Consider the following 26,931-nt stretch of genomic DNA (forward strand, 5'->3'; position numbering starts at 1 on the left):
GCAGACTGCCCGAGTTCCAGCCAAACCTCTCCTCTGCTCCGGAGAATGAGAATTTGGGCATCTGGCGAGAGGGCTCCTCCTCCCTGAGTCCTGCTCAGGTCAGGGAAGAAGAACTTGTCAGTTTTAAAATACAAATCAGGGGCGCCTGGGTGGCTCAGTGGGTTGAGCCGCTGCCTTCGGCTCGGGTCGTGATCTCAGGGTCCTGGGATTGAGTCCTGCATGGGGTTCTCTGCTCAGCGGGGGGCCTGCTTCCCTTCCTTTCTGTCTGCCTGCCTCTCTGCCTACTTGTGATCTCTCTCTGTCAAATAAATAAATAAAATCTTTTAAAAAAAATAAAAAAATAAAATACAAATCATTTTAATGATCTGGGGACAGAGGAAGGAGAAGGTGGTCAGTGGCCAACCCAGCCCCAGGCCAACCCAGCCCCATTCCATAGGGCCTCCTGTGGCTCCCGGGCACACTGAGCCAAGTGTGCCGACAGTGGGCATGCTGGGCCCAGGCTGAGCTCCTGCCTCATCTCAGCTTCCTTGGTGCCTTCACTGTCCTCAGAGACCAATGCCCTGCCCATCACCACCCTGTGGGCAGCCTGGGTCCCCTGGTGTGAGCTCATCCAGGGGTGTGTGGTGGGAGGCAGCTGGGACCTGGGGCCCCTCCTGGTCCCAGCTCTGCTGGCTTCTACCTGCTGCTCAGTCTCCTCATCTGTTGTCACCTCAGGTCCCTGTCACACAAACACAGAACAATCACCCAGCCCACAGGGGGCAGGGGGCTCAGAGAGCTGACAGCTGTCTTACTAGGTGACCTGAGGCAGGTGTCTTCTCCTTGAGCCTCTGGTTTCTCCATGTGTAAAATAGGAAGATGGGAGACAGGCCAAGGTCGATTCTGTCCCTGACCTGTGCTACTGAATGAAAAATGCTTCATTGCAGCCTGCATGCCCTGCAGGCTTGGGGGCAACTCCTCTCCCTCGCCTCCTGCCCCCTGCAGTGGCCCTGGCCTCTTTGCTCACCCAGGTCCCAGGTCCCCACTCATCACAGGTGCTGGCCCCCTTGCCTGGCTCACACCTGCTGATCCTTCCTGCCTTCACTCACATGTCACCCTAATTTCCTTCCCTCTATTATACTTTTATTGTACTCCGTTATCAGGCTTTTTAAGAAAATGTATACGGGGTATGTGCCAGACAAGCCCTGGGCGTTCACCAGTGTTAACCCTTCCCACAGCAGCTCTCCGAGGGTGGTCCCGTTACACGGCTCCTTCTCCAGCTGAGGGAACAGGCACAGAGGCGTAGAGCTGTCATGCTGGGGGGAGGCCATCAGTCACCAGGCAGCTTTTCACCCAGAGCCGCGGCCCCTAACCTTCACTTCCCGGCACTTACAATAACGTGCAGGGACATAGGGATTTCTCTTTGGTTCAGCTCCGTCTCCCAGCTTGTGTGTTCAGTGAGGCGGGGGACCCTCTCTACTTTCACATATTCCCAGTGCCTAGCAGAGAATGCTGCTCGAACATTCGTATTATGATTGAGCAGCCCCGCGTCACCCACTGACGTGACCATCCATCAGAGAAGCATCCGAGAACCACCTGCCCCACCGCGGCCCCTAGCATGGGGCTTGGCCTGGGGAGACCTCGCAAGGTCTGGTGCACGAATGAGTGACACATGACGCTTTGGTTTGCTCTGTGCCTGGGATATTTGCACGCCAGTGAAAGGGAGGGCCTGTGTGACACCACTGCCTCTAGGGTGTCAGGGCATGGCTGACCTAGCTCTGGCCCCACAGCCCCTCGTATGTGGAGAGGGGTGTGGGGCCCTGGTTCTCAGGCTGCAGCCCTGACTTCCTGTGCCGGCTGCCGAGTGGGGAGGGGAGCAGTGAGAAAAGCCCCTTGAACAACATGGGCCATTCCAGGGTCTCCCACGCTGGGGTCCGCCTCCGCGGGCTGGGGAGGGGACGCTGGGCCAGCTCCTCCCAGGCTACCTCCCTCCCTCATTCATTCCCAAGGAGATCGTGGGAAGCTTGGAGGAAGCTGGCCACAGTTTGGGGTGAGCTATTTTTGGTAACAGGGTCTTTGGTCTCAGGCTCCAGGGGCCGAGGTGACTGGGAGGGAGCTGTTTGCATTTCCTCTGGGCCCACTCTGCTCCTTGGGCTCCCTCCCCACCCCGGGCCCTGGGGACGGGGCCGCCTATCGTATGAACTCGCCTCTTCTCCCTGGGCTCAGGAAGCCTTCGTGCTGGCAGCTCCCGTACTGGGGGAAAGCGAGGAGGGGCACTTATTTGCCCTCTCCGGGGACCATTCCCTAGAGCTTGGCACCAGGCCCTCTCCCCAGGCCCTGGCAGTCAGGAGGTGGCTGTGATGCTCACACTCCCGTGATCTGCAGTCAGCAGGTCCCTCTCGTGTGTAGTGTCAGTCGGTCCTTGGATAGCCCTGTGAACGTGAGCCCCACTCACAAATGAGGGTCTCTGAAAGCATGGGGATCCCCAGAACTTGGGGATAACGACTGGCCACTGAGTGCCTCCTCTGGGATTCCTGGAAGGACAAGGGTGTGCTGCCACCCTGAGCCCTGACCCTGTGACCAGGCAGTCCCTACTGTCCCCTTTGGAAGAGGGGCACTGAGCCTAAGCCTGGTGCCGGTCAGCCCTCTGGGTGCGGTGCTGTCCTCAGCCAGGGTGAGGCTGGGGTCCATCCTGTCATGACGCTAGGCCTCCCCTGTCCCCCAGCCGCTGGGGCTCACCACCCTGGCCCCTCCTGCCCTCCGTGGGGCTCTCAGGCAGGTGGCCCACCCCAGGAGGCCCCAGCGGCGCAGCGCCATCTTTTGTCTCCTCCAGAGCACGGAGGCCCACAGGAACAGCAAGGATGGTCGGCTGGCGTGGACGGGCACCCAGGAGCAACTTGTGTCCACTGGCTTCAACCAGGTAGGGCTCCTCCCAGATGGGCTGGGCACCCACACCCAGAGGGTAGGGATGAGGCCCACTGGGAGGTGAGGGGTGTCCAGCCAGCTCTAGGCCTGTCCATATACGGCCCTGTGTGCGGCCGGGTCTCGGAGCCCCAGGGGACCTCCAGCTGCTGAAAACTGGCAGATTCCATTCGCAATAGCTAAGCCTGACCCTGGGAACTGTGGCAGCCTCCCCCCACCACTCCCAGGAGTCCATGGACAGAACCGCCCCCGTGTCCCTTGTCACCTAGGGGTCCTTAAAGGGGCAGGACATGAAAACCCAAACTCTCCCTCCCTGGCATGACTCATTCCCCCCCACCCTCCAAGGGCTGCTCTGGGCCAAGTACCCTTGTGCCAGGCTGTGTCCTGAGGTGCTGGCTTCCCAGGGAGCCCAGGGGGATGAGGGATGGGCCCTTCTGAGCCCCTCTTTGCCCCCTCCATGCAGATGCGGGAGCGGGAAGTGAAGCTCTGGGACACCCGGCACTTCTCCAGCGCCCTCGCCTCCCTCAGCCTGGACACCTCGCCCGGGTAGGAGCAGCTGGCACACTGGGGCTGGGCTTGAGGGAGGGTCAAGGGCATGAATGATGTCTTGAAGCCTGTAGTGGACACTCGGGGTGAGGGCCTCTGCTGTGCCATGGCAAGGCCACCTGTGGAGTGGAGGGGCCCAAGCGGGTGGCACTGCCTGCCCCGGCCCAGACCTTGTTAGTGAGGGGCTCATCACCCAAGTGGTCGGGGGCTCAAGCTCGTCTGCGAGGTCTTGCAGAAGAAACCCGGTCGTGGCCCTTCAAGGCTCCTCCAGCAGGCCTGTGGGGGCGAGGCCACTCTGCCCGAGCTGAGGAACTTCCTGACTCCATCCCACCCGGTCCCCAGCCACAGCAGGGGCCCTTGCTCATGCAGGCTTTCAGAGTGTCAGGGCAGGGACCGTGACCTGGCAGACACATGGGTGGGAAGCGTGGGAACGTATTTGATTTTGCTGGGGCCATTTTGGCGGTGCTGAGGGTCAAGGAGACCAAAGCTTCAGTAGATGGCAGGGTGGACATGGGGTGACATGGGGACAGATGGGCTGGCAAGCTTGCAGGCACAAGGGACAGAGGGAGGCAGGCTTGGACTGACAGGCTTTATGGAACCTCCTCAGCCCTGGCCACACGCCTGTCTCTGGTGGTTGTGGGTGTGGTGGGGGGGTGGGTGTGCCCAAGTGGCTTGGGACTGCAAGTGCCTCTCAGTTTTCCATCCTCCTGGAAGTGTGTGCAGGGGGGTCTGTGATGGAGCCGTGGGGACTGGCCAAGCCAGCTCCGTGCAGGGGGCCTGGGCTCCCTGTGGCTTAGGCACAGGAGGCTGTCAGAGATGACTCCCCATATCACAGCTGAGGAAACAGGCACTGGGAGTGAGGGACCATCCTGGCTGGGGTAGGAGGAGCCGGAGGCCTGGTTCCTTTTCAGAAGCCTCTGCCCTGCTCAGTCACAAGTGTTGGAGGGGCTTTCTGGGAACCCCACCTGCTCCCCAGGCAGGGACCTATGAAGGTCAGAACCAGGAGAGGGTTTTCATTCTTGGCTGTCTGTCCAGCCCTTTCCCCTTCCATTTCATGGCTGGAGAAACTGAGTCACAGAAGGCCTAGTGATCTGTCTAAGCTCTGGGAGTCGCGTGGACCATGTTTGAGGGCACAGAAGCCTGACTGCCATAAGAATTCTTGCCAGGGCATCTGCCAGAGAAGGGCTAACGGTGGCAGTGACCCTCCACTCCCATCACTTCTTACAAACCCGAGAGAGGTTGGGGGGCTGGTGAGGCCCATTTTGCTGATGAGGAAGGCGAAGCTGAGTGAGATCCAGTGCTTTCGAACCACATAGTGCAAGGCCTCTGCTTACTCTGGGCCCTGGGGATTTGGAGGGGGCAGACACAAGGGGCCCCTTTGTTGAAAGAATAAGAGCCCCTGGGCCTGATGCTGCATTCGTATCTCATCCTCCACACCTCCCCAGGCCAGGCCATCTCTTCCCTACCCGGCTCCCCCGCAAACGGAGGGAGCTGGCCCAGCCTGGAGAGGGGACCCAGGGTTGGTCATCAAGTGCTCCTCCTCCCACCACTTCCTGCCTTCCAGGCTCCACCCCTGGCCCCTGATGGGTCCCCCTCCCCCGCGGAGCAGCCCCTGCTCATCCCCAGCTTGGCCCCTGGAGGAGTTAACGATGCCCAGACCCCATGGTGCCACTGGCCAAGGCTGACCCTGTAATTACAGCAGTTAAGAATAGCTTCGCAGGGCCAGCAGGGCCTGGAATTTCTCAAATCACTCCCAGATGGGTGGCCAGACCCGTATCCCACCCCCTCCATCCCCCAGGCCTGGCCCCTGCCCTGCCAGGCCACACCCTTGGCAGGGGAGTGGGGACTCTCCAGCCCTGTGTGGTGGTGGAACCCCTCGGGCTCCCCTGGGTGTCAGCTCTGCTCAGTGATCTGGACTGTAGATGGGAAGCATGCCGGGTGTCAGATGCGGGGACAGCCACGGAGTTCCACTGTACCCCTTCAATTTCTCCTCTGTTTTACAGATTTTCCCTCTTAATTTGAGCAGAACAGGGAGTGTTCTTTTAAAAGCTAGAGGGGGCCGAGGATCAGGCACACACCTCTCCCTGTTATCTCCCAGGGAACGCCCAGGGCTGACCCTCCCAGAGGCTTCTGTCCTGGCTCCCACCTGTGTCCTCCTCCCTGCTCATCCCCATGGTCCGTGGAGCGAGGCTCCCTCAGAGGAGACATGGCATGGTTGGAAGAGCAAGGCATCAGGGGCCTGTCCGCGAAGCCAAGCTCTGGGCAGGGTGGAGGTGGGAGGGTAAGTGGCAGGGCAGGCCTGGCACTGAAGGAGCAGCTCCTGCTGTAGACTGGGAGGCGCGGAAACACTGTCTCGGGGCGATGCTTCTGGGTGGGTGAAAGGTCAGCTGGACCCATCACGGGTGCCAGGCAGAGGGGGACACATCTCCTTGTGATCCACAAGAGGCGTCTGAGGCCAGAGAAGTTCATTATCTGCTGAGGTCACCACAGCAGCCAGTCCGCGCAGGGCGGAGGCTGGGGTTCAGTCTCTGGGGCTTCACACCAGAGAGCTTCTGCTCTTCATGGCGGCCCCACCCGTCTCCTGGAGGCCTGCATGGCTGGCAGCGCCGGGACTGGGCCAGGTTGCCTTTGTCAGGATCCTATCCCTGCCTGCCCTGGACAAGCTGCTGGCTCACCTCTCTCAGCCGGTGCTTCTTTCTGTAGGGCATTTGCTGGGCGTTAATGGGAGTCCATGTGGCACAGGGCCTGTGGCAGCAAGGACCCAAAATCCCACTGGCATCTCCCCACATCTGTCCCTGGACCCTGCCCTGGGGCCCTGGGATTGCCTTGGCTTGGTCTCCACTCTGCCCCTGGGCCTCCCTCCACTCCCCCAGCCCCTGATCTGATGTGATACCCTTTCTGGGAGAGCTGGAGTGATCTTCAGCCCATCTTTGGGTCCTGCCTCCCCACCCCACCCCCTACCATCCCACTAGGCCAGGTTTGGCTTTGCAGTGAAAACATTTATGCAACAGCCAATGCTGTGTTCAGCAGCAGCCCACAGGCCCACAATGGCCCCTTTGACAGGGCTGCCGAGGGGGAGGGCAGGCCTTGCCATAGCCGCTCCCCTAATGGGACCCAGGCTCACAGGAAATCCACCTGGCCCACCGCTGCCTCAGGAAGAAGGGGCCCCACCCAGGCTCACTGCCACCATCCTCTGCCCGCCACGACCCACCGCCTACCTCCTCCCTTCCCATGCCAGAACCCTCAGCAGCCGCTAATTGAATCCAGAACCTCGCGTGGCTGGGCCTGACTCGGCGCTGACATCAATGCCCTGAGCCACAGGGCCTGCTCCCCAGGCCTGGCTGAGCAGCCGCCTTCCATGCAGGGCGAGGCTAATGGGGCCCAGGGGCCGTGACCCACAGAGGGGACCCAGGATGGGGCCTCGGGGAGGTTTGCTTAGTGCTCGCCACGCCTCTCTGTGGCCCCAGGGCCCCCTTTGCCTCCCGTCTCAGGGTCATGGGAGAAGGTGCTGTGCTAGCGCTCTTGTTTCCCAGCTCCCAGCACCCAGGCCAGGCCAGAGCTGCAGTCCTGCATCCCTGGCCCTGCCCCCATATAGTCTATGGCCTTCCTGGAAAACACTCCCACTTCCGGGGTTTCTGGAAAGCCTGGCACATCCCAAGTGCAGAGAGTAAAGGGGCATCACAGGGCCATCAGGCCTTTGCAAGCCAGCCTCAGACCTTTGGTCCTGTCCCTGGGCCATCTGCCCCTAACAGCCCTGGCTTGGCCCTTTCTCTCCACTCTGACAGAGGGTTTCTGTCATTCAGAATCTGTGCTGACCCTCCACTAAGACCCCTCTTTGCTGCTGGAGCAAGAGGCCGGGAGCAGGGTTTCCTAGCCTGAGCCCACGCAGAAGGTTGTCAGAACTGCAGGGAGGGCTGAGCTGTGTGCTCTGCCTGGCTCACCACCATCTGTGGGGGCCTGCAGGACACAGTTCTAGGTATACCCTTCACAGATGAAGGTAGACAGTGAAATGCCTATCAGGCCCTTCCCCAAGGAGGGCTGCTTGGTGACCCTCTTGGCCTTTTTCTGCCACGAGGCTTCCCCAGTTTCCCAGGAGCACTACAGTTCCTGCTGGCAGACCACTGGGCCTGGGTGGGGTGAGGCCGCCCCCGTGTCCCTCTTCTCCGAGGTTAGAAGCTGCTCAGCACCCAGCTCTGCTCCCACCTGCATACCAGTCTCAGCTGAGAGGCTGCACCAGGCACTCTGATTGAGGCTGGGCAGACATAGCCCAGCGCAGGGTACCTGGAAGGGCCACCCTTCCTGGCATGGTCGGGAAGCCTTCCTAAGCCCAGGGGCTGCTGATCAGGGCCTAGTGCCCACTGGGGAGAGGGCACTTCCCCCAAAGAGAGTTATCCCTTTATGCCCACCCTCCCTCCACCCAGCCCAGGTACCCTGGGCTACACTAGAGAAACAGACTCACTTTATCTTTTATTTTTCGTACAAAAGGCCTTCATATCATTGTTTGTCTTAAAAAAACCAAAGTCCTTGTCTCTGAGTTTGAAAAACATTTTCCCAGAATAAATGGGAAAGAATCTCATAAATATATTTTTAAAAATCAAAGCAAAACATGTTCCTAAAGTGTCTGTCCTTCCAGTTTCTTTTGTTCCTTTGCTCCTTGGGGCTGAGGCTGACCCTACGCCCCATCCCCAGCCCCACTCTTCCTCTGCTGTCTTTCTGGGGGCTTCCTTCACTGGCCCCCAGAGTCTCCCTGGGAGGGGGGGCCCTGGCAGCCCTGGGCCTGTGTTACCAGCACACGGCAGGGCACACCCCACCTTTCCCCAGGGGTTGTACGTTGCAGAGGACGGGGCAGACGCCCTCCTCATAGGCACGCAGGCTGGGGGCACCTTCGAGGTGGTCACCTGGGTCCCAGGATCTCATGGATGAGGAGACGGAGGGGCCGGGTCTTGCTGTGGTCACACAGTGCCCACCCTGCTGTGTCCCCCGGTAAGGATCTGAGAACTTCCTCGGTCTGGCCGCAGGAGGGCGCCGGCGGGTCCCAGCGGGGCTGAGAGCCCGGCCTCGCAGCTTCGTTGCTCCCAGGCTTAGATGTAGGGCTTGGCGGGGAGGGGCCCCTGGGGGCTGGGCCCGGCGTAGCCCATGAGTGGCACCTCACACTCGGGCCCGCTGGGTGGGGCCTCCCCACCGACCTCAGTCGCCTTGGGGCCCGGCTCCAAGGGGGCCTTCACGCCCTCCAGCTCCAGGGGCCCAGGGCCGGGTCCCAGCTGTGCTTTGCCGTGCGCAGCCGCCGCCGCCGCCCGCCCCCGCCGCACGCAGTAGGCCGCCCCCACGGCCGCCAGCGCGGCCAGGAGCACTGCCGCCAGGGCGGGCGCGATGAGGAGCGGCAGGTTGCCCTCCCGGGCCTGGGTGACAGGCGCGTGGTTGGAGCGGCTGGCGGGGGGTGTGCGGGCCTCCCCACAGGCCTCTTCGCCCTCCGGCACTCGCCCGACGCCCAGAGGCCTGACGCAGATGGAGTAGGTGGCGTTGGGCCGCAGCTGGGTGACCGTGTACTCGGCAAGGGAAGCGGGCAGGCGGAGCGTCACGGGCCGCTTGTCGGGGCCCGACAGGTTGCGGTAGGTGAGGCGGAGGCTTCTGAGCTGCAGGGCACCGCCCTGCAGGTAGCGCCGCAGCCCCACGCGCAGGGAAGTGGGGCTGGCTGGCTCGATGCCCAGGGCCGGGGGCTGCGGCGGCTGCAGCGTGGCGGGGGCCGGGCTGGCCGGAAGCCCCTGCCGCACGCGGCTCTCGCAGTACAGGCCCACAAAGAGCTCAGGGCACAGGCACTCCAGGTGCCCCTGCACCCCCAGGTGGCAGGTGCCGCCATTGAGACAAATGGAGGCCGGGCAGTCCTGGGGCCGGGATGGAGGCCGCACCGTGGGCGGGGCTGCAGGGGGCAGGCTGGGGGCCTCCGTGACCAGCTCCGTCCGGCTGAGCCAGGTGGGGGCCGGACTGGAAGGAGAGAAGGTGGGCCCCCACACCGCGGGCTTTGTGGTGGGTGCCGTGGCTGTGGTGGTGGTGGCCGGGCAGCCAAAGTCCGCATACTCGAGGTCTAGGAGCAGTCGGCCGGCATTCTTGGGCGGGAAGTGGCAGCGTGTCTCCTCTGGACTGGCCAGTGCCACGTGGCTGTCCCGTAGCCAAGGCCCAAACCAGCTTAGGGGGCAGACGCAGTTGAAGGGGTTGCGGGCGGCTGCCAGGAGCCGCAGGCGGGGGAAGAGGCCCGACAGCTCGTGCGGGAGGGCCTGCAGGCTCAGGTTGCTCAGGTCCAGTTCCTGCAAGGCCACAAGGCCGGCCAGGCCCTCGGGCCGCAGCTGGGCAATGCGGGTGTTGCCCGCCAGCCGCAGGCGCGTCAGGCCCCGAAGGCCCCGGATGGCGGGTGGCACGCGCTCCAGCTGGTTGTCAGACACATCCAGGTCATGGAGGTTGCGCAAGCGGCTGAAGAGCCCCTCATCCAGCCGCCGCAGCCCCAGGCCGGCCAGCCGCAGTGCCTCCACGTTGGCCGTGTCCAGGGTGCCAGGCTCCAGCGCCGGGAGGCTGTTGTGACTGAGGTCAAGCAGCAGCAGGCGCGGCAGGTGCAACGGGGGCAGGGCCCGCAAGTCGTTGTCCTGCAGCTTGAGCTCCAGGAGGCCATCGAGCGTGTCAAAGGCCCCGGGCTGGATGTGGCGGATGCGGTTCTTGCCCAGGTAGAGGCGCTCCAGGCGCCGCAGACCATGGAAGGTCTCGTTGGTGATCTCGCGAAGCCTGTTGGCCGTCAGGTCCAGGTTGCTGAGGTTGGCGAGCGGCTGAAAGACCCCGCTGGGCAGGCTGGCGATTTGGTTCTGCGACAGGTCCAGGAGCTGCAGCCCTGGCAGGCTGGCAAAGCTGCCTGCGTCGAGCGTGGTGATGCCGTTCTCGAAGACGTACAGGCCCGCTGTGTCGGGTGGCACGTCGCGGGGCACAGTGGTTCCCTGCCGGGCGGTGCAAAAGACCGTCTGTGGCTGGTTGCACTGGCAGCCAGATGGGCAGCCCCACACCCCAGGCTCTGGGGCCAGCAGCAGCAGCAGCAGCGGCAGCAGCAGGCGCAGGGGGATTCTGGAGCACATCTTCTGGTTCCTGGGAGCAGAGGGGAGAGAGAGAGAGAGAGGCAGGAGACCATGAGTCAGGGGCCCAGGGGACAGCCACGCTGGGGAAGGACCAAGAAGGGAATTCCCAGCCCCCTTCACCATTCCCTTCCTCCAAGTCCAAGAGTGCACAGTAGTTATGAGTCAGGTCCCCAGTGCCCCGGCCCTGTTCTTGTCCCAGCCCCATCGGCCCCTCACCGAGTGACTCTGAGCCCTCACATGACTTTGTTACGCTATCAGTTGCTACTTCCTGTGCTGTCACCAGGGCTCAGTGGGCTGATGCGTGCAGAGAGAGGCCGGCCCCCAAATACTCAGTGACCACAAAATCTGCCATCTCCTTCACTCCAGCCCTCTTGTGTCTGCAGCTCAGAGAAAACACGTGGTCTGAAAGCATCAGGCTCTGTGCCCTCCCTCCCTTCAAGTCCCATCCCCCCCCCCGCAAATCTCCACTGAGGTGGACAGGCGAGGAGGGAGCCCCGTGGGTCTTAGAGCAGCAGCCCCTCCCCACAGCGTCTGCGAGAGAAGGGGCGGGCAGCCAGCGCGTAAGCAGAGAAGCTGGCTGCCCCGGCCCACCGGCCCCTGCCGCCACGCTCTGTGTCCTCCGAGTGAGGAGACCGCAGCGGGAAGACTTCACATGGAAACTATGGGATCGGTGTTTTTCCACTTGTGAAGTCAGACCTGCCCAGTATGGGAGCTGAGGGCCCCTCCAGGATGTGGCTAGGGGGAATGTTCCAAGGGAGGGGGCAGAGGAGGGCCTGAGCCATTGGCAGGTGTCCTCCTGTGGGGTGGGGAGCAGGGAGGCAGGGAGCCCTGGTTTTAAGATCCCCATCTCTGAGGTGTGATGACAGATTCAGAGGTGGGGGGCTCCTGGCCTCCCTAGGCTTACCCAGGGGGCACACTGAGGGACACTGGGTATGGGGTGACCCCAGAGACAGTGCTGGGGCTAGAAACTTTCTGCGGACTGGTTTGTCTACCATTTTGGGGGGTCCACTCTGGCCTGAGTACTGAGAAGAAGGGGCAGCAGCTCCTCTCCCACGCAAGCTCCCTGCATTTCCAGTCCTCTCGTGGGGTGCCCCGCACAGCCATGGCAGGTGGAAACTATTCTCACTGCTCCCAGGTGACAGAAGAGAAGGGGGTTCCAGGAGGTGTAGTGACTTGCTGCCTTCCCACTGCAAGGAAATCCGAGCCGGAGCCTAGGTCCTTAACCATGTCCAGGTGCAGCTGGGCCCGAAGCCTGTGATGGTCCTGCCCTGCTGATGTGGGGGCAGCTCTCTCAGCTGCTCGGGACTCCAGCTTGTAGCTGGAACTGCTTAAGACAGAATGGGGCCACAGTATGAGGCCCCCTTTCAGGCTCCTGGGGGAGCCCAGGGGCCACCCTAGCAGCAGTCCCCACTCTCCAGGCGCCTAGAGTCCCCAAGAGGCCGGCACTCCTCTCCAGGCGCCTTCTGCTCACACAAGGGCCTTTTGTGCTGGGGCCCGGCCTCCCCTTCCCCCATGCCTGCCAGACATCAGGCCATGGCAGGTAACACGGCCCCCTCAGCCGAGCCTGGGTTCCGCCCGGCTGCCATCCCTCAGGCTCCTCCCCCAGGAACACAGGCCCCTTGAAGTGTGAGGCAGAGGACGGGCAGGTGGTCCCAGGAGAGATGTGACAAGTCAGCAGGGAGACTAGCTCGAGATCAAGGCCTGTACCCAGGTTGGGCCTGCACAGGCCCTGCCCGCCTGCAGGGTCCCCTTTGCCAGGGAAGCAGGCCGATCACCCTCTGCCCCTCACTTGTTCACTGAAGACGACCCTTCAGAGGCCAGCCAGGGAGGGCACCCCGACCCCCAGCTGAGGGGAGGTCCAAGGAGGGGTCCGGGTCGCCAGCAGGTGTGGTTAGTTGGGCGTGCCAAAAGAGCAGGAGCTGGGCCCTTTTCTCCCCTTCCCTTGCTGTCACGCCTGTCTGCTCCCTTGTGTCCCAGAGCATGCTTAGCTCATCTTTGCTGAGTGAACGGTGGGGCAGAGCCTCTAACTGAACGTCAGAGGGAAGCTAAGACTGGGACCTGGAAGGCCTTGTGCCCCTCCAGCCCTGCCGGCACCACCCCAAGGGGGCTGCGTGCACCACACCCGGCCTTCTCCCGCAGGGGGACCCACTCCACCCTCACTGACTCAGAAGGCAGCGGGTGTGGCCTGGCCTCCAGATGTGGGCTGTGAGCGCCCCCCGCCCCCCACGTCCACATGTGGGGTGAGCCGCCTTCCCCTGAATCAGCCTCCCAGCGGGGCAGGCAGGGTCAGGAAGGGCGCAGCCAGGCTCCAAGGTGGGAGGGGACCCTACACGTGGCTACCCCTGCGGCTTCAGCTCCCCCTGGGCTACGTATAAGGTCATAGTTAAGAGTTCACACTCCTGGCAGCCTGGGCCCGGGGCATCGCAATTCTGAGGCCACAGACAGTGGCTTTCTCTCAGAGCCTTGCTTTCTTCAGTGTCTCCCCAGGCGTTTCAGAGTCGACACATTCTAGGACTGGGAGTGCTTAAAACTGAACAGCCCTGCGTGGCCCTTGGGGGCCCAGGGTGCGCGCTGGGGGGCGTTCCCCACTCTACACTGAGGAGGGACTGATGTGGGAGCTCTGGGCTTCGCTCCATGACTTTAATACATTAAGTCATCTTGGGGGAGCTGTAGGTCTGTCCAGCCACAGGGTGGCCATCTGGCTGAGTCTGTGGGGAGCAGGGGCTGGGTCAGAAAAAGAGCGACTGGCATCCTGGGCTGGGGAGACCCCAGCAGGCAGCAGCTAACCTGCTTCCCACCTGCTGGGATGCCAGGGTGAGCACCTGGGCCAGAGCAAGGAGTCAGCCCTGGGGCTTTAGCAAATGAGAAGCCGGATGCCGGCAGCTCCAGGGGCTCTGCCATGGGCTCTCCTGGCACCAAGAGCAGATCGCATAGCTCCCAGAAGGGGACCCAGAAGGGGAAGACCAGCCATGGGACAGGGTGCGGCAGGGCAACAGGACATAGAGGCCTGAATTTGGGCCCAAATTTGCCCCTAAATCGCTTCCCATGTCCCTTTCCGATTCTGGGCCTCAGTTTCTCACTTGCCCTGCCTCACTCTCTGGAGTTGTTCTGAGCACCTGGGCTTGTAGTGTTGTGTTGTTCTGTTTGTTTTTAAGTGGGGGAGTTCTTTTAACAAGTTCTGGGGGCGATTCCGCCTGCCTGGGCCCGTTCTGCTGTGTGTGTGCACTGGGGGTGTGGTGTCTCATGGAGCTCACGGCTGGCCTGGCTACTGCAGCTCCAGCAGTCCTGAAGGACCAGGGGCCTGGCCTGGGCTTTGATACCTGATCTGCTGACCCAAGGCAGAGACGTGGGACCTCTCCCTCTGCAAAGGATGTGGAGAATCTCCTGGAGGCAGCCCTGGGGCTTGGGGGGCCATGGGAGTAGGAGGGCAAAGGGTCCAGGTCATCTCTCTTTCACCTGCCCCCTGCAGCCTCCTCGCCTTGGCCTGGCCCACCATGGTGTGGTGGGAAGAGGCAGGAAACTGAGGCCCAGGCTCCTGCTGCTGATGGTGCTGCCCTCCAGGGGACAGTTACTGGGATGAGGCTTCTTAAGGTCCCACTGCCTGCAATCCCAGCCTGGTTGCATGGCAGTCATGCCTCTCCACCCTTCAACTCCCTCCTGGCTGTGAAGGGCCGGTAGGGGGTGGTTCCCGGTTATAGTGCCTGATCGCTGGGCTGTTTGGTTTGTACTCGGAGCGCGTGCTAAGTGGTCAGTCAACATCAGCTACTGAAGGTGTTACCCGTAAAACCTGAGCCCTGCCTTTGCACATACAGGGGGAGGATGGCATGGTGTGGGAGGGGCTTCATGGCACTTTCCGCCCAGACAGGAGGCCCCCTGAGCCCAGGGCAAGGCCTCCTCGTGGAGGCTGGCCTTCATCCTCAGTGTGGGAGAATAGGAGCTGGAGAGAGTAGCCTGACAAGGAGTGTATTTGGTTCTGGAAGGGGGCGGGGGAGTGGGCTGTGCTTTGGCCGGCCCCCCTGAGCGTATGACCTGGGAGTAGGCGAAGGGAGCGGAGGGAGAGGCTCAGTGCGTAAGGAACCCCTCCTCCGCTCACAGTGGGACCCTGGGGCCCTCACCCACATCTGAGTGTGGGGGACATCTGGAGGCGCCCAGTCACACATGGGCCCTGGGTCAGGCAGGTGCTAGTGAGTGGGTGGGACCCCCAGGCATCTGGGGGACCACATCAGAGCCGACACTGCGCATCTCACTGCTCCTGGGGAAGGCCACACGCCTGGCTGCTGGGGACATAGGGTCGGACAGACGAGGCCAACACAACCCCTTCCTGGGCCAGAAACTGTGGCGTGGGTGCAGGGGTCTGGTGCTGCAGGACTGACCCTGAGGCTCCCGGCCTCTGGCTCCCCGTGCCGCCCCCCCCACCCTTGGGCTAAGGCCTGCCGGCCAGGCCTGGCAGCAGCCCAGCCCAGGAGTCTGCCAACCCCCACCCCCCCAGGCAGGCGGGGACCATGCGGGCGGCCAGGATGGCTGGCTCCGGTTTCGCTGACGTGTCTGAGGAGACTCAGAGCCGAGGCTGGATCCGCCCATCTCCCCACTCCTGGGGCACAGCAGAGCAGAGAGGTTGGGGTCTCCGTCCTAGGCTCTCTGAGGAAGGGGACAAGGTGAGGTTGGAGACCGCAGTCTGGCCCTGTCATGAAGCCGGGAGTCCCTACTGGTCTTGGTTCCTCTCCCTTACTCTACCTTCTGCTGCAGTCGGCTCTGCTCATTCTGCACGTGAAGCCCAAGGCACCACTTTGTGACCTCATCCAGTTCCCTTCCCTTGCTGTCTTTCTGTCTCCCACCTTTAACCCCAGGGGTTTCTCAACCCCAGGTACACATCACATTCTCCCGGGAAGCTTTGGGAAGTTCCTGAGGGCCTCTCCACTCCTTGCCAATTTAATAAGAATTTCTGGGATAAGGCCCAGGCAGAGCTGCATTTTGGAGAAGCTCCTGCAGTGAGTCTCCCCTTCAGGGCTCAGACCCTGGGGCAGAAGACTGCAAAGGGGGACAGTCTGGATGTCCAAGGAGGGGTCCGGGTCGCCAGCAGGTGTGGTTAGTTGGGCGTGCCAAAAGAGCAGGAGCTGGGCCCTTTTCTCCCCTCCTATTTCCTCCCAGGCAGGAGCTGCCTGGCCCCAAATGGGTGCCTTCAGTGGCACCGTGGGTGACTTGGCAGCCACCAGACCTGTCAGCCCAGGACTGGGAGACTGGTAACTAAAGCCCTTCTGCCCAAGTGGGCCCTCAGGGCGGCGAGATATGTCATCTCAGTCGGAAGAGGTGCCACTCTGTTGGGAGAGGACACCTGCTTCCCCAGGAGCTATTTGGTGGCTGTGGCCCAACTAGAAATGGGCCGGTCCAGATGCCACCATCGGCACGCGCGGGTGTGATGCCACAGGGGCTAGGCTCAGTCAGACCTAGGGCCTCCTAGCTGTCCTGTCCCCACCCAGGGCCAAGCATCCATCAAGTAAGGCCCTAACCCTGCAATTAACCATGGATTTGCCAGAGGAAGACCTTAGTCACCAAGGGAGGCCACCAGCTCAAGCCAGCTGGGCCCAGGTTGTCTGGGACCGAGAAGGAAGTGGCCCTGAAGGGATCTTTGCCCTTCTCACTCTTGCCATGCCCGGGGTCCTCAGTTCCCTTGCGGCAAAACTGGCCCCTCCTGGGGTCTGTGAGCTGTTCAGGGGAGCCGCAACCCGGCTCCCCAACCCGGGTCTCTCAGTTCTTACCGCTGCCCATCCAGGCCCAGGGCCAGTAGGGGCCCCAGTGACCGCCTCAGCCCCAGCCCCTTCTCAGTGCAAGCCAGCTCTCTCCTCCCTCTTTAATTAAATCTCTCAGGCAGCCGCAGAGGAATGTCAGCCTTATTGCATTCCCCTGGAGGAGACTGGTTGGGGGGACCGTCCCCAACCTGGAGAACTGGCCCCTTGCCTGTCTCTATCCCCCCAAACCACGGCGGCTCGAGGGAGCCTGCTTCAGCCTCTTCATACCCAGGGAGGCTGGAATGAGGAAAAGTGGGGGAGGCCTGAGGGCCTGGCCAGCCAGGCGGCCCAGCCAGCTGAAGGAAAGCAATCCGGCTGACTCTGGAATGTGGAAACCGATAAAAGGAGGAAGGCTGAGCCCCTGTCTGCCTGCGGTGCACTCAGACTCCTGCAGCACCCCAGCCCGCCCCCAAACACAGCCTTGTTCCAGTCACGCGCGCGCAAACACATGCCCACGCCAGACACACGCCCACTGGGCCGTGCTCTCACTCACACACACACACACACACACTCCCTCCTTCCCTCCCCCTTCTCCAAGAACTCTTGCAAATTCCACAGCAGTGAGGGGAGCTGGTTTTCTTGGCAGCACAGAGCCTTGGGCTCCCTGGCTCAGGGAGGGACTCTAAGGGGAGCTGAGGGGGGCTACGGGAGGGGCCACTAACCCCGTTCAGTGGCATTGATGCCCTTCCCGAGAGCTCAGGGCCTGTAGATGGTCAGGGATGCTTCTGTGGGACAGGCTCACCTAGCCTTCTCTCTGGTCTCCAAGGGGGACTGGCTGGCTGGCTTTCTGAGGTGGGAGCTGCCTCCTGGGGGCAGCTGAGACCCCACTTTCCTTTTCCCAGGACCTGCCCAGCTCAGGGGAGGGGTCCACTTACAAGACCCCATGAGGACTCAACCCTCTTTACCTGGGACTTGCTCCAGCTCCCCCAGGGCTGTGGGGAATGAGGGTGTCAGGAATGGGAACCGGAAACTGTGGACCCTGCCCAGGGCATCTCCCTGCCTGCCACAGAGGCTTCTGAGGGAGAACACAGGTCGGGGCAGTATCTGAGGGGCTAGTCATGTTCACTTCCCTTTCCTCATTTTCAGAGTCCCAGCAGATGCCCTGCGACACCAGTCCCCCACTGACCACATCTGACCTTCCGGACCCCCAGGTCCCAGAGTAGCTGTTTCAGTATGCAACTGGGGGAGGTGGGGACAGCCAGTGCCCGGGCCCCCTGTCTGGCACGTGTGTGCTCATCCTCCCTTCCCTGGGCCAGATAATGGTCTGGAGGGAATCCAGCTGGGCTGCACATTACCAGAGCCCTCTTCCTGCCTCTGACACTCTGTTTACAGAAGCACCGGGGGCTGATTCCCCTGGGAGAAGACAGCCAACTCAGGGGACTTCTCTCCCATCCCCCCACACGCCTGCCTTATCCCTTTTGGGCCTTGCCAACAGCTGGGCCCATATTGGACTTCAGTGCCCTCTGGGGCATCCACCCAGCTACCCTTCTTTGCCTTCAACACCCAAAGTCCAGCCTAGCAGGAAGGAACCTTTGAAATTTAGTGCAGTGTCCCAGCCCCATAAGCTCTTGCCCTGGAGAGGAGGGCTCTGGGTCCTGGTGCCTCTTCCAGAACCTCACCTGCCCTTGGTGCAAAAGGCAAGCAGGGAGACACGGGGACCCTCGGGGCCTTTCCCTCCTTCCCACCTTGCAGACTCCACCCCTGGGCCCCAGCAGGAGAGGCAGTCAGTGACCCTGGTGTGCTAATCTTTAACAAATGGGGGCAAGGCGGAATGGTTGGCACCAAACGCCTGGCCTGCCAGTGACCACAGGGGACCTCAGCAGCCCTCAGGCCCCAGAGCTGCCAGCCCAGGGACACAAAGGACTAAGCTGGCTCCTGGCCATTGGGTTCATAGCCCAAGCAAAGCCCTGTGGTTGGCAGAGGCAGAGCTGGGCACCCTAATATCTGGAAAAGGAAGGGCCCCAGCCAGCCAAGATCTGTTCCCTGCCCCCCAGGGGGCATCGGATACCTCCTAGCCATCCCCAGTCCTCCCCAAAGCTGCATACCTATGGGCCCCAGGTATGGTGACAAGGGCCCTCAGTACCCCCAGATGGCCAATCTACAGATTCTGCACAGGGGCTCCAGGCCCAGAACCAGACTGTCCCACTCCAGGAGGTAAAAGTAACCAAGACCATGGCTTGGCTATCCCCTCAAAGGGGTTTGATTCATAAAACTGGTCATGCCGGAGGGCCCAGCCGTGGGAGGAGGAAGCGAGGGAGGGGGTGTTTATTTTGTCTGCTCACAGCCCTGCCGGCTACCGGCCGGTGAGCCTTGTACGCGCGCGCGCGCGCGGTCGTATGGCTATCCCGGGCTGCCGGAGGAGGGGGCAAGTCGGGCGCGGGCAGGGGGTGCATGGGGCCCGTCCGCCTTGGACCCAGGTCAGTCCGGGTGATTGTGCGAGGCTGGGGGTCGCGTGTCCGTCCTGAGTGCCTGTCCGCGCGACGGGGGGTAGTTCGCGCGCGTGATCGGCGCTTTGCATAGCCCGCCCCACGGCGTCCGCCGTCTCCGCCCGCAGCGCCCCGTTCCGGTAGACACTCACCGGGCGGCGGCAGCAGCAGCAGGAGCCGGGCGGGGTGGGCCGGCCGGCCCGATGGGGTCCTGGGATCCGGGGTCCCGAGGCAGCCGCGTTTGGTTCTCCCCGCCCCGGGCTTGGGCTGCGGAGTCAGCTCGCGGGAGGCGGGCCGCGGTTTAAGGGCTGGGGGCGGAGCCGCTCCCCCTTGGGGCGGGGCGGGGCGGGGCCGATAGAGACCCGCCTCCTCTCTCCGCTAAAGGGGTCATTTCGCCCGCCGCCTGATACTTGTTTCTCCACCTCCCGACCAAGGAGGACGGAGTCCCGCGCTCCCGTCTGCTGTGCCACTAGTTTGCCATATGATTCTGGGCGGGTCCCTGTTTTTCGTAAAAGCAAAAGCAAGAGAATATTGAGACCAAGAGTTTCAAACCCGGATACCTGCGCATACCAGGCGGGCGGCATAAGGACAGTGTTTAAACCCAAAGAACAGACACCATAGCTTGTGGAGACCTGGAGAGGTGGCGATGGGTGGGTAGGGAAAGTGAGGGTTGGTGGAAAGCCTCGACCCCTATGACCTTCCCGAGTCTGCCAGAGTTTCAGGTTTTTCAAGAGAAACTGGAAATCTGGGTTTTTTAGGTGAAATCTCTCAATGTGTTATTGTTGGTAGCTAATCCCAATTTAAAAAACTCTTGGGCAGGCCACACACAGTCCCCTGAGAACCTCCTAAGTACAATCTCTAATGCCGAATCTGAGTTCTGGGGTCCTTTTAGCCATGAAGGCTTTGGGGGTAGGTGAGTGTCCCTGGGTGACCTTCTCCACATTTTAGATGAGGGGACTGAGACACGGGAAAGGGAAGTGAGTCTGCCCAAGGCCCCACAGTACTGGAGGAGTGGGATGGGGTGGGAGGTTGGGCCTCACCTTCCGTGGGTGGGGCCTGAGTGCTGCTGATGTTGGCCCTTGGTTAGGGGAGGGCAGTGTCAAGGGCTAGACTAGTCCAGAAAAATCCCCTGCCTTGGAATATTCCAGGAAAATGCTCTGCCCTCCTGATCCACATTTGTGAGCTTTGGGGGACCAGCTCAGCTCCCAACTTCGGAAAGCCTTGGGATACCTGCCATCTCCTCCAACCTGGCCTGCACTACACACTTTTCTTGGTGTAGATGTACGTGTGGGGCATGGCGTGTGAACTTCTGCCCCTGGGCCAGTGCTGGTTCTCGGCTGCGTTTCATTGGGCCTGTCTGGGACTTTTTAAAACTTTGAAGCCATTGCCAACATTGAAAAATCTGGTGGTTTCACATTAAAATGGGACTTCCCAGCTTGTCTTGAATAGGAACTCTGGGCAAAGGCTGAGTAGTAGCTGCCCCCCTCTGATGGAGGCCCAGGCTCACTGGCTGCCCCAGTCCCCACCACTCCCAAGTGTCTCCCACCAGGCTGCTTCACTCACTCACATTCCTGAGACATTTGAGTTTGCGGTCAGTACTGTATGGCTTTGGTCAGATGGCCTTGTGTCCCCTAAAGCTCTCAGGAGGGTCCATACCTGCCTCCCCCCTACCCCGAGGCAGTGTTCTGAGGGCCTCTAGCCTGACTTTCCCCAAGGAACAGGACTTCTTTTTTTTTTTTTTTTAAGATTTTTTTTATTTATTTGACAGACAGAGATCACGAGTAGGCAGAGAGAGAAAGAGGAGGGAGCAGGTTCCCTGCTGAGCAGAGAGCCCGATGCAGGGCTCGATCCCAGGGTCATAACCTGAGCATGCCTGAGGCAGAGGCTTTAACCCACTGAGCCACCCAGGCGCCCCAAGGAACAGGACTTCTTGACAGGCCCCAAAACTTTTCGCTTCTGTGCCCAGTTCTTGCTAATAGGGAGATCCCACCCACCTAAAGGGTCTCTCCCACACCCCAATCCCGAACCTGGACTCACACATGCTATACTCCCACTCCCTCCAGAGGTGTAAGGGTAGCTTCCAGCCCCTAGTTTTTCCATTCTCTCCTCATATGGGATTAAGGTACTACACCCCCTTTAGAACCTGATTCTAAAGCAGCTAGGAGTGTGGGGCAAGGCTTGGTCTGGGAGGGGGTTCCCAACTGCCCAGTCTGGGTAGCCAGGACTGATCCAAGGGACCTGGACTGCTTTTGACGAGGGACAATGCCAGGATATCTAGGTTCGTGGGTCTGAAGGGGAGAGATGGGCTGGCAAGGAGAACCAGAGAACTCTTAAAGCTGCTTTTCCTGACGTGCAGTACCTCCTGTGCTAAATGCAGGAATATTGGGAAAGCTGGTGGGATTATCAGGTGCTAACTCCTCCCTTCTGTGACCTGGTACCACTGTTGTCCTGCATCCTCTGTGCAGGTCTGGACTCCAGACCTTCTGTGACTTTGGTTCTGGAGCAGACCCCTGAACCTGAGTCAGAGTCCTTCCAACGGCAGGCCCAGATACCAGCCCTGCCCCATAGCATAGCAGTGGGAGAGGTGCCCGTGCCAGCTCTTACCACCTCTGGTCCTCTGCCAGGAACCATGTTCTGTATTCCAGACCCAGACCTGGCTTGGCTCTCTTTACAAGCCTGGGGTCAGACCCGTGCCAGCTATTGGTCAGCCCTGGGGGCTGGGTGCCATGACCCCATTTCCTGGCCTGTGCCGTGGATGGCTCTGCCCCGAAGCGAGGAAGACTGGCCTGACCTGTTGGAGGAGCCAGCCCTGCCCTCCATGACTTCCTGCCCCCGCGCCCCCCAGCGCCTGAGTCAGTGGGCTGGCCAGTTGGGGCTGATGGGGAGGGAGTGCAGGGAGGCCAGGTGGCGCGTCTTGAGGAAGTTGGATTAGAGCCAGGATGAGCTGTCAATGCCACCCACGGGCCCGTTCCCCAGTTCTTGTCAAGGTGACAGTGGGGCCTCAGGAGTCCCTCCACTCCTCTCAGATGCTACCCTGAGCCCCTCACCTTCCTTCTCCATACCCTCCTGTCCATCTCCACATAGCGATCTCCGCTCAGCACACGTCTGATCCTGTCCCCTTTCACTTAAGACGTGTCATTAGCTTCTTATTGCTTGTCTGATGGAGGGATGCAGAATTCCCCTTCTTATGTAGGCCCCATTCTGTCTGGCCTCTGCCCACCCCCACTGGAAGCTCAGCCCCTCCCCCTCACTGCCCAGGCCACCAGCCACATCATCTTTCACTCTGTTCCCCAACAGACCAAGTACCTGCCTGCTGCACCTCAGAGCCTTTGCACAGGCTGCTCTTCCTGCCTGGAGAGTACTGTCCACACTTGGCTGATTCCTCCTCAGCCCTTGGGGCGTAGGGAACATGGCCCTCCCATGCAGCCCGCCAAAGTCAGGTCCCCCTGCCCTCCCCACCCCCGCCATGCGTCCCCAGGGAGCTTTTCCTTCATATGTTTAGATGACTGTGTCTGGCTCTCAGGCCCAGCCGTGAGCAGCCTGAGGACAGAGGTGGGGTCCGTTGCACTCAGTTCTAGTCCCAGCTACGGGTCGAGCCAAGGGCTGGGCACAGATCAGCTTGGCAAAGGAATGAATGGTTGGCAGTGAAGGAGTGAGTGAATGAAGGTCCCGCTGAAGGGACCTGCTTCCAACCCCAGTGGAGCCAGCATCCGTGTGGGGTGCACCTCGGGTCACTCGCCAACCTTGTTCCCCTGCCCATCTGCTCCCCCACAGAAGGCACTAGTCAGACCAGGTCAAGAAGGGCAGTTCTGAGCCCAGCTTACACTGCTGACCCAAGGTAATTAGAGCCTTGTTACTCACAGGTGACAGGCCCGGAGGACTCCCGGAAGCTGTGGAGACAGGGCCCCACCCAGCTCCCTAGCCCCCTCTGTGGCTCCCAGTAGGGTAGGGAGGAGAGGTGGGCAGCAGGCAGGCTTTGGGCAGCTGGCCGGGAGGGAATGAACAGGCAGGGAAGGGGGAGCTGGGCCCTCTGTTGTCTGGGTGAGGGATAGATGCAGCTGCCGCAGCTGGGTGACCTCTCCCCACTGGGATGACAATGAGGAAGGGTCTCTGTTTGAGGGGCAGCGTCAGCACTGGGGTGAGAGTCCAGGCCCTTGGGTTCCTAGGGACGTGAAATCGAGACCGGGAGAAGAAACTACCAAATGAAGGCACCTGTCAGAATTCTCCTGGCAGTGAAAGGCCATCGGTCCAGAGGTGACTGGTATAGAGTGGCAGGGGTGCTGGGGGCTTCCAGCCTGCCCTCTATGTTCCCAGCCACTGCCCCCCATCCAGGGTCGGGACAGAGAATGGGGAGGGAAGGGCGAAGGAGGCCCTTGTCCCAGCCCCTGGCTTAGTTTTAAAGTCATGCTGGGGAGGCTTCTGAGTCTCTAAGATGTCCTCAGAAGCCTGGGGTAACTGAGGAGGGGGTCCCCAAACCTTAGTGCAGACCTGGTACATCCAGGACGACTGTACTGGGCAGGGATGGAGGGAGTCCCTGGTTCCAGCAGGCCCACTCGGCTTCCTTAGTTACTCCGGCCTGATGCGTGGGCTGGCCACAATGGGAGCCCAGGGACAGAGTGCATGTGGGCTCTTTCTGGAGCTGGTGAGCCTGGGATGGAGCTCAAGACTGAGGTGTAGAAGGGGGGCCCAGCTTCCCTATGCCCAGGGTCCATATGAGTCCTGGAGTGAAGCAGGTGGGCAGATGGGGAAGCCAGGGCAAGAAACGCTGGGACATGGGATGTGCTCAGCGTCCGTGTGTTGGTAGCACAGGGAGAGAGAAAGTGGAGGGTCCCAGGGGACAGGCTGGACCAGCTAGAGGGGCCACATCCCTCCCCGCCAGCGTGGCGCTTGGCCTGAGCCCCCATCTGGAGTCACGAGGCTGACCGTTCTCCAGCTGCCCCTCAGGGACAGAGGCTGGCTGCATCCTGTCCACTAGCCCTTTCTCCCTCAGGTCTCTGCTGCCCCTGCTGGACCCAGACTCTGGGCTCCTGATCCTGGCAGGAAAGGTGAGCAAGAGTGCCCGTCCTTGTCAGCGCCTCCCACCAAGGGTAGTGCCCTTACATGCCAGGTCCATGCCAGGTCCGTCACAACCTTTGACCTAACCCGCCACCTGGGAGACTGGGGACAGAAAGAAGCCTAAGCCGTGTGACCCAGGCTGCACCCCTGCCAGGCTGAGGGGCATTCAGGTTGGGATGACTGTATCACCCAAGAATGTCAGCTTTGTGGACAAGGCCAACACTCAGGGTTAGCCCCTGGCAAGGCGCTCTGTAAATCCGGACTGTGCCCTGTTCTTACTGTGTGCACGGTGAAGCCAACTGAGGGTGGGGCGCTGGTGTGGGCTTGGGAGCGGGAGGGGGGTGGGGACGGAGCGGGGCTAGGGGGCGGGAGCTGGGTCGGGGTATGGAGCTGGTGCCCGCGGAGGAGGCCTGGCGCAGGCGGCCTGACCGCGAGTGGCCACACTCAGGCTGGGCTTGTTTCAGGGCGAGAGTCAGTTGTACTGCTATGAGGTAGCCCCCCAGCAGCCAGCACTGAGCCCAGGTAAGCCCTGTTCTCCTCCGTCCTACCTCTCCTCTCTCCCACCCTCCCCGACTGTCTTCCCATGGTGTCCCCCACAGTGACCCAGTGCCTCCTGGAGAACGTGCTGTGGGGGGCGGCTCTCGTTCCCCGGCGGGCGCTGGCCGTCATGGGCTGCGAGGTGCTCCGCGTCTTGCAGTTGAGCGACACGGCCGTCGTGCCTGTCAGCTACCACGTGCCTCGCAAGGTGAGGGGAACCCTAGGTGAGGGGCCAGGAGGGCCCGGGAAGCCTGGACCTTCCCGGCCACATACCTGTCTACTACTAGGCTGTGGAGTTCCACGAGGACCTGTTCCCAGACACCGCAGGCTGCGTGCCCGCCTCTGACCCCCATGCCTGGTGGGCTGGGAGCAACCAGCAGGTAGGGCCACGGTCTGGCTGGCCACTGCACTTGTCCTGTCCAGCTGTCTGCTCACCCAGCCTCAAACACCTGTCCCATCCCCCTATCTCAAATGCCAGCCTCCTCCCACAGGTGCAGAAGGTGAGCCTCCACCCAGCTCACCGGCCCTACCCCAGCTTCACCTCCTGCCTGGTGCCCCCCTCGGAGCCCGCACCTGATGCAGCCCCGCCTGCTGCAGCTGTGCCTGCAGACACCCCCGGGGGTGATGCGGACCCCAGCGTGAGTACCTGGGCTGTCCGCCCGTCCTCCCCATCCTGCCGCCACCGTGGGTCCCCTGAGTCAAAGCTGGCAAGAACTTTGGGCCGCCTGATGGTCTTTGAGCCTTTTTTAGCTGTTAAGCGCAAGGGAGAGAAACACGTGAAGCATAAATAAAGAACATCGCACTGTTCTCTAAATTGAGCAAACACATGAAAAGCAAGACTTTCACAGAAAATCCAGATTTCTGGCATCTCTTGAAATCCTGGCAGATCTTAACCGAACTGGCCCTGTTCTCCTACAAAGCTAGGAGCTGGCAGCTACCACCCTCTGTCCGCGCAGTCTGAAGCTTAGCTCGCCCTGTGTCACCTCCAGCCCTGGTCAGTGTGGGTGTTTGTGTCTCCACCCAACACCCACAGTGAGGCTTCCTGCCCACACAGTGTCCCACCGGCCGGGAGGAGGGGCCCAGAATGATGACCCCAGTGCCATTCTGCTTTGGCCAACACACTGGGGGCCTGCTGGCTGACCCAGGGTGCTTCTCCCCCAGGAGGGCTTCTCCTCCCCTCTCAGCTCGCTGACCTCACCCTGCACGCCCTCCAGCCTGGGGCCCTCGCTCTCTAGCTCCAGTGGCATCGGCACCAGCCCCAGCCAGAGGTCCCTGCAGAGCCTGCTGGGTACGTGTGTCTGGGCAGGAACTAAACCTGTGTATGTTCACCTCCCCTCCCGGTGGGGTCACCTGTCCCTGTGGGATGAGGCGAGTCTCAAGGAAGAGGGCAGCCTCGATGTTCCCTGGAGTTCTGGGCTTGCAAGTCCCGTTTCCAGGCATAGTTCTGGGCAGGTTGTGTTGGCAGAGGCCGGGGTACAGGCCGTGCATCCCGCAGTGAGGGTAGCAGGCAGCCGGGACTCAGGGCAAGCAGACAGGCAGGGCGTCCTCATGTGGCTCTGTCCCTGCCGCCTGCCAGGCCCCAGTTCCAAGTTCCGCCATGCTCAGGGCACCGTCCTGCACCGAGACAGCCACATCACCAACCTCAAGGGGCTCAACCTCACCACGCCCGGCGAGAGTGACGGATTCTGTGCCAACCGTCTGCGTGTGGCGGTGCCCTTGCTCAGCAGTGGCGGGCAAGTGGCTGTGCTGGAGGTGAGGGTCCCCACCCACCACCGTGTGCCCCAGGGCCCTGCAGGAAGCTAAGGGCATGGGGTATCCACACCAGCTCCAGTCTCAGTGATGGGCACTCACCCTGCATCCCCTTAAAACCCCTCTGCCGTCCCGCAGGGATACCACTCTTCTCCCCGTTTTAGAGAGCAGTGAGGCTCAGAGAGGTTTGGTGCCCTGTCGGGTCACATGGCCGTATAAGCTGGGATTCGAACCCAGGCTGCCTGGGCCCCAAGCCTGAGCTCTTACCTCCGCTCCACACTGCCCCCCTCACTTTCTGGGACCTCATAGTTGGCACCTGGGGCTCAGCTGAAGATGGCTGAGGCAGAGAGCTTGGGGCCCCCAGCCGTGGGGCATTGGCTGCAGAGGGCGGGGGTGCGGGCACACAGCTTGCCCTGCAGCCCCTGGGGACTGAGCTCCCCGCCTGTTACTGATGGGCCAGGGCGCTGCCTCCCACAGCTGCAGAAGCCTGGCCGCCTGCCCGACACAGCACTGCCCACGCTGCAGAATGGGGCAGCTGTGACAGATCTGGCTTGGGACCCCTTTGACCCCTGCCGCCTCGCTGTGGGTAAGGAGGCTGGGTGCTAGGTTTGAGGGAGGGTTCGGGGGTCTGAAGGAGGGCTGGGGGCGCCCAGAGGTGCTGGGCACAGCAGTGATGAGCCTGCATTCTGCAGGCGGGGAGGACGCCAGGATCCGACTGTGGCGGGTGCCCCCAGAGGGCCTGCAGGAGGTACTCACAACACCTGAGGCCGTGCTCACAGGTCAGCTGGGCCCAGGGTGGGGGCTGGGAGATGGGCGGTGACT

General features: G+C 61.7%; 2 protein-coding genes across 3 annotated transcripts in view; one reads left to right on the plus strand and one right to left on the minus strand.

Annotated features, from left to right (window-relative positions):
* The window catches only part of LOC116581472 (mitochondrial import inner membrane translocase subunit TIM16), a 65,232-nt gene that overhangs the window by 24,585 nt on the left and 13,716 nt on the right, over nt 1-26,931 (plus strand). For both annotated transcript variants that reach the window (XM_032328649.1, XM_032328647.1), the window contains exons 8-18: nt 2,810-2,896; nt 3,362-3,444; nt 23,759-23,813; nt 24,288-24,345; nt 24,423-24,568; nt 24,648-24,740; nt 24,852-24,998; nt 25,522-25,648; nt 25,937-26,112; nt 26,587-26,695; nt 26,802-26,888. In XM_032328649.1, the coding sequence (XP_032184540.1) occupies nt 2,810-2,896; nt 3,362-3,444; nt 23,759-23,813; nt 24,288-24,345; nt 24,423-24,568; nt 24,648-24,740; nt 24,852-24,998; nt 25,522-25,648; nt 25,937-26,112; nt 26,587-26,695; nt 26,802-26,888 (1,168 nt within the window). The remainder of the gene's footprint in view (nt 1-2,809; nt 2,897-3,361; nt 3,445-23,758; nt 23,814-24,287; nt 24,346-24,422; nt 24,569-24,647; nt 24,741-24,851; nt 24,999-25,521; nt 25,649-25,936; nt 26,113-26,586; nt 26,696-26,801; nt 26,889-26,931) is intronic.
* Nucleotides 7,899-19,072, minus strand: VASN (vasorin). The gene is made up of 2 exons (XM_032328650.1): nt 18,921-19,072; nt 7,899-10,566 (listed from the first exon to the last, which is right to left on the minus strand). Exon 2 carries the CDS (start codon nt 10,554-10,556, stop codon nt 8,526-8,528), a length of 2,031 nt encoding a protein of 676 aa, XP_032184541.1. The 5' UTR covers nt 10,557-10,566; nt 18,921-19,072; the 3' UTR covers nt 7,899-8,525.

This window comes from Mustela erminea, chromosome 20, assembly GCF_009829155.1.
Source record: "Mustela erminea isolate mMusErm1 chromosome 20, mMusErm1.Pri, whole genome shotgun sequence".
NCBI lineage: Eukaryota > Metazoa > Chordata > Mammalia > Carnivora > Mustelidae > Mustela > Mustela erminea.

Coding starts and splice junctions, on each gene's coding strand:
- VASN (XM_032328650.1), bottom strand. CDS start 10,556: ATGTGCTCCAGAATCCCCCTGCGCCTGCTGCTGCCGCTGCTGCTGCTG.